The sequence below is a fragment of the Vombatus ursinus genome, unplaced genomic scaffold (genome assembly GCF_900497805.2).
Source record: "Vombatus ursinus unplaced genomic scaffold, bare-nosed wombat genome assembly UNPS02012122.1, whole genome shotgun sequence".
Classification (NCBI taxonomy): Eukaryota; Metazoa; Chordata; class Mammalia; order Diprotodontia; family Vombatidae; genus Vombatus; species Vombatus ursinus.
The window spans coordinates 565958-572190 of NW_020951900.1; the positions used below are offsets into that span (position 1 = coordinate 565958).

At 53.5% G+C, this 6233-nt stretch overlaps 1 protein-coding gene across 4 annotated transcripts in view; it reads left to right on the forward strand.

Annotated features, from left to right (window-relative positions):
- Positions 1 to 5719, forward strand: part of PHETA1 (PH domain containing endocytic trafficking adaptor 1) — a 23109-nt gene extending 17390 nt beyond the window's left edge. For all 4 annotated transcript variants that reach the window (XM_027857383.1, XM_027857382.1, XM_027857381.1 and 1 more), the window contains exon 2: positions 661 to 5719. In XM_027857383.1, coding sequence (XP_027713184.1) covers positions 674 to 1405 — 732 coding nt within the window. In that variant the 5' untranslated portion in view covers positions 661 to 673 and the 3' untranslated portion in view covers positions 1406 to 5719. The remainder of the gene's footprint in view (positions 1 to 660) is intronic.
- The last annotated feature ends 514 nt before the right edge of the window (positions 5720 to 6233 follow it).

Here is a 6233-nt window from a genome sequence, read left to right on the forward strand (position 1 = left end):
AGGGGCATGAGAACAAGGGATGTCAGAGCTAAGAGGGGAAGGAAAACGGGATATCAGAGCTGGGAGGAGCATAAGAACAAGGGATGTCAGAGCTGGGAGGGGCATGAGAACAAGGGATGTCAGACCTGGGAGGGGCATGAGAACAAGGGATGTCAGTGCTGGGAGGGGCCTTGGAACAGGGGATGTCAGAGCTGGGAGGGGCCTTAGAATAGGAAATGCCAGAGCTGGGAGGGGCATGAGAACAAGGGATGTCACATCTGGGAGGGGAAGGAGAACAGGGGATAGCAGAGCTGGGAGGGGCCTTGGAACAGGGGATGGCAGAGAGTGGGAGGCCCACTGCTTCAGCCCCCTCATTTCTGCAGCAGGTCAGTGAAGCACATGGGACCAGGGCCCGGGTCTCCTGGTCCCCAGGACAGTGGCGTGTCCAGCTCCATAGAATTTTTGAGCTATGAGGAACCTTAAATCCTCTTGAGTCGAATCCCCCAATTTTCTAGCAGATGGAATTGAGGCATGAAAAGAGGGAGGGGTCCCACAAGTGAGTCAGGGTTTGCATTCAGATTCAGACCCCAGACCTACCCCCCTGGCCACAGACTGGCCGCACTGCTCCCATATTTCGCAGCCCTGGGGACTTTTCTCTCCCACTCTTCTCTCCCCCGCCAGGTCCCTGGCCGCCATGAAGCTGAACGAGCGGAGCCTGGCCTTCTACGCCACCTGCGACTCGCCGGCGGACAACACGGGCTTCCTGTACAAGAAGGGCGAGCGCCACACGGCCTACCACAGACGTTGGTTTGTGCTCAAGGGAAACATGCTCTTCTACTTTGAGGACCGTGACAGCCGCGAGCCCGTGGGCGTCATCATCTTGGAGGGCTGCACGGTGGAGCTGTGCGAGGCCACCGAGGAGTTCGCCTTTGCCATCCGCTTTGCCGGCGCCCGCTCGCGCACCTACATCCTGGCGGCCGACAGCCAGCCGGCCATGGAGGCCTGGGTCAAGGCCCTGTCCCGCGCCAGCTTCGACTACATGCGGCTGGTCGTGCGTGAGCTAGAGCAGCAGCTGGAGCAGATGCGGTTGGGCAGCAGGCGGCGGACTGAGCCCCTGGTCCCACCACGGCGGGAACGCTCACTGCCCTCGAGTGGCTCCAAGGAGAACGGCTGTGCCGTGTGGAGTCAGGAGTCATGCAGCCTGCCCAATGGGACCCTCCCCAGGACGAGCCACGAGGGGGCCCTTAGGCCTCCCCCACTCCCACCCCGGCGGAAGCCCTCCCTGGGCAGCAGCCCTGTCCCCTTGCTGGTCCCCGAGACTCCTTTCACCCCAGGCACCACCACCTTCTCTCAACTTCATGACTGGTACGGCCAGGAGATTCTGGCCCTGAGGCGTGAGTGGCTGGAGAGCCGAGGCCAGCTGTGAGCCAGCTGGGGGAGAACCGGGGGACGTGGGGCTGGAAATCATCGGATCATCCGGACCCATGGTCCATGTCGGGGAAAAATCTCCTCTGCTGGAAAGTCCCTGACCTGAGGTTCCCAGGGAGGATCCGTCTGGCTGGCCCTCGGCTCACGGTCATCCGGATGGAAACATCCCTTTTTCCCCTCTGACTCACTCTTGGTCCATTGACTGCTGATCCTGGCACTGGGCAGCGGGCATCTGATTCCAGGCAGAAGCCTGCAGGACTGGCCCTGTCGGGGCAGGGTGGGTGTCCGGGTCAGCCACCCAGCCCAGACCCTGCTTGGCCACTCAGTCCAGAGTGAAGGAGGGTCAGGCTTTGTCTCTAGAGCCGGGCTGGCGTGGGGCCTGGGGCCTCTGCTGGTGCCTCCCCTGTGCGGCCTCCTTCTAGAGTAGGGGAAGCAGGGAGGGGGCCTGTGTGCCCGGGACCCCACTCTAATGGTACAATGTGTGTGTCTGTGTCTCTGTGTGTGCATGTCCTACCTGTATCCCGTGCATCATTGTTTACAAAGCATCCTTTCTCCTCACTGCTCCTCAAGGGGCCGGGTTTACTACGCCCATCCTCCAGTACGTCAAGAATCTGGGATGTTGTTAGTGGGTGGATGCTCCCTTCACCCACACAGATAGCAACTCGTCCCTGCTTCTCAGGTCATCTGAGGAGTTGTTGTGACCCCCCCAAATTGGCCACCTCCCATCCCCTCCCAGCATCACCAGGAAAACAGTTCTGTCACTGGGCTCCTCCCTCAGCCCATTTTACTGATGTGAAAACTGAGACTCAGAGAGGAGAAGTGATGAGAACTAGAAGGGACCTTTGACATCTCCTAGTCTAAGCTCCTCATTTTATGTGTGGCAGGGCTATAGTCCTTGTTAGCTTACATTTCTACGAAACCTTAATGTTTGCTGAGCGCTTATATCCATTATCTGATCCTCACCACCACCTGTGAAGTGGGTGCTGTTGTCTGACCCATTTTACAGATGGGGAAACTGAGGCCTGTCGCGGTAGCATGGCTCACCAGGGTTACGCAGCTAACGGGTGTCTGAGGTGGGCTTTGCAGCTAGGAAACCCCGCCCTCCACTTACTCCGTTGTGCCCCTGGCCCAAGGTCATAAGTTGCAGAGACAGGATAATGAATCCTGGTTTCCTGCCCGTGGTCATTCAGTGCCTCAGTTTTCCTCTCTCAGTTCTGTGCCTGTTCAGCTTAAGCTGGTTTTTTTTCAGTTCTAAGCGCAGTGAGAGGGCACAGCAGGTGCCTGGAGGTGTGCCAGCATCCTGAGCTGGGCTGTGATGGGGTTCCTGGGGAGGGGGAACCCTCATCCCTGACTCCAGAGCACAATTCTTTCAACTATTCAAAGGGATTTCCGTTTCTTCAGCCCTCCCTGGAGAAGCTATGTGTGGTCTAATGTGGAGGGGGCCGAGCCTGGCCTTGGGGGCCAGAAAGACCTGAATTCAAATCCTGACACACCCTCAAGTCACTTACCTTTCTCAGTGCCTTCAGGTATCCCTGTGACACCGTGTCACAGACTTCCAGAGCTGTGGGGCATTTTCTGCACCCGGAATTCCCCATATTGACCTAGTCACTGGTCCTAATCCCGTCATTCCCTACAAAACCCCTACTCTGCCTCAGAGCCTGCTGCCTTGCCTTGCAATCCTCTAAAAGAATGCCCAGGCAGAACCCTGAGCTGTTACAACTGCCAGGAACCTTGGCGTTTGCCTCGGGAAGATGCTGGTTCCTACACTGGCCAGAAGACTTGTCTGATGTCACACTGACTTAGAAGCAGAGCTGGGATCCCATCCTAAGCCTCCTGCCTGTAAACCCAGGGCTCATCTGCTGCCAGTTCATTTTCCGTCATTAACTCTGTGCCTGCCAACAGCCTAGGTTTTGGGGCTACACGAGCAGGACAATTTCTGACCTCTGGAAACTTGCTTCTTCTTTGCTGCCTGCTGTTCATTTACGTCTAAGACCTTCTCCAGCAGGAAAATTGAGGGAGATTAATTCTAGAATTGTCCATGGGAGGTGTCGTAGCTAGGGGGATAGGGGAGCCAGGAAGTCCTGGGGGACCAGGACCCAGGATAAGGCTCCAGGCAGCTTTCTAAGACTTAGGAGTTGCAGAGGTGGACGGATAGCCCTCACCAGTGAAATTTCAAGTCTGGTCCAAAAAAATAAAAATTCAAGATTTAGGGCTGTGTCATGAGTAGACACTGGCTTCGTGGGCTGGACCTGGGAGCTGCCCTTTCTGGGAATGTATGTTTGTAGCTTCTGGAGGTGGTGAGTTCTCTACCACTGGAGGACTTCAAGGAGAGATTGGGTAATCATTTGTTGGGTACGTCATCGGAGGATTCTTGGTCAGGTACATAGACAGGTGACTTTGGTTCAGCTCCCATGCTAAGTGGATGAGTTCCCCCCAGTGTTCCAGAGCCATGGAGTTCGGGGGTGGGGGCGCCTTCTTGGTAACTTGTTTTCATTGGATGAGAACCTCAAGGCCATCACCTCCAGTCCCCTCATTTTACAGAAAAGACAACTGAGGCAGACAGAGATGAAGTGACTTTTCCCAGGGTCACATGGCTAAGTGTCTGAGGTAGGTTTTGAACTCAGGATTTCCTGACTCCAAGTCCAGACCTCTGTGCACTGTGATACCTAACTTAACACCTCATTCAAGAGGTGCTGAGCATAACAATACCCCTGGACCAGGGTTTGGGGGTAAGGTCCCATAAAATGCTGGAGGCTGCCTCCTCCCATGACCTAGTGACATGTTTCTAGTTCTTAGCATGTGATGTGTTTCTTTCGTGGGCAAGTGTGTTCGTAGGGTGGGTCTCCTATTGGGACAGAGAGGGAGAGGCCATGTGATGAATGAAGAGGGACCCGTTTGTCCCCATTTCCAGCTTGCCTGCAGAGGCCTTCAAGGCCAAGTTTCTGCCTGGCTCTTTACCATCTCACTGCTGGCCCAGTGCATTATGAGTGGGGCTTGGATTGTGATTATGATTATGATTATTTTTTTTTAATAACTTAGGGCTTTCCCAGGTACTTTGTGATGTATGGGCTGTCTTCCCTCTCTGGTCCATGCATGGTGATTGGCTTTGCAAAGGAATGTTGGGGTTGGATCTTAGAGAAACCATTCTTGAGTAGAGGGGCATCCATTGGGAAGAAGTAGAGTGACTGAACACTCCCCTCCCCCATTCCTCTTTCCTCTCTCCCACAGGCCCCTGCCAGGGCTGGAACAATGTAAGTTGAGCTGTGGCTTACCTTCTCATTCCTCAAGCTATCTAAATTAACCACGGATTTTTCATGCAGGTCAGATATGAACCCCCATTTTACAGATAAGTCACTGAGGCCAGAGAATGACTTTCCATGCCCCCATGCTCTCTGTCTGGAGATAGAGGATCTGAGTTCAAATCCTATTGCTGATGCTTTTTTGCTGTTGAGCTCTTGAGCTTGGATAAGTCCGTTAACTTCAATGTTCCTCAGTTTCCTTAATAGAAAATTAAGGGGTAGGGATAGCTTGCCCCAAAGTCCCATCCTGCTGTAGACTAGACTTAGGATTCCAGGCAGGTATTAGAGTGGAGGCCACAACCCAGGTGTTCAGACTTCCAGAGTGCCTTCATTTCCTTTGCTGCAGAACGAAGGGGTTCGATCCTTGGTTCCTTTAGGGAGAGGGTGAGGAAGGTGGCTCTGTCTGGTCTGAGCTCTGAGCTCCAGGAGGGCGGCTTAGGAAGCTGAACAGCCCCCAAGCCCACCCCAACATTCCCAACCTCCGTTCTGAGCCCTGGGGCATGGCAGAGGGTTTCCAAGCTTTTCACCAAGTTGGATGTAGAGACAGTGGCTGAGTGTCATTGTGGGAAGAGGGCCAGCCTCCAAGCCAGGAAGACCTGGCTTCAGGTCCCATCTCTGACATACACCTCCATGCTGTTTGTGTGACACTGGTCAGATTATTACGTCTCCCAGTCCTAGTCTCGACAACCCTCTAGAGCTAAGTTGCTCAGGAGGTGCTGCCATGCAGCTGGAGAGGGTTTCCTCACTCAGGAGTTCCCTGTACAGGTCCAGTCCTCATCCCTATGCCTTGACTAAAGAGAAGGCTTATGGCCAGTCTGAAGCACTGCACTCTCTGGGGTGGGGGAGGTGGAGGTGGGAGCTGGGCGGGGGCCTGGACGACCTCCTAGATGGAACTCCCAGCCGGACTGACTGAGAGACCCAGCCCAAGGCACAAGACAGGAGGTGCCTTCTGGAGGGGGAACCTGAGGAGGGTGGGAATTTCTGGAGTGCTGAAATAAAATGGCCTTCATGAAGAAATGTGTGTTTGTGTCTTCTTTCTATCCAAGCTGTCCTTTTTCCTTCTGGGAAAAAAATTGCTTATCTTATATGTAGGAACTAGGAAGTGGACCCACCCAATAAAAAATAAACTTCAGTCAGTTCAGTAAACATTTATTAAGCACCTACTATGTGCCAGGCATTGTGCAGAGCTTTGGGGATACAAAAAGAGGCGAAAGACAGTTCCTGCCCTCAAGAAGCTTACAATTTAATGGGAGAGACAAGATACAAACAAATGATACAAAGCAAGTTACACTTGAGGATAAATTGGAAATAATTAAAGAGGGAAAGCACTGGAATTGAGAGGGGGTAGGGCCTTCAAGTCTTCCTGTAGTCAGTCAAGCATTTATTAAGCACCTACTGTGCTAGATATTGTTAGGCACCGTAGATATAAGGACAAGAGGAACTTGGCCTTGCCCTCAAAGGTTTACAGTCTATTAGGGAAGATAACATGTACATATTGGGTTTTGTATACATAATATACAAGCATGC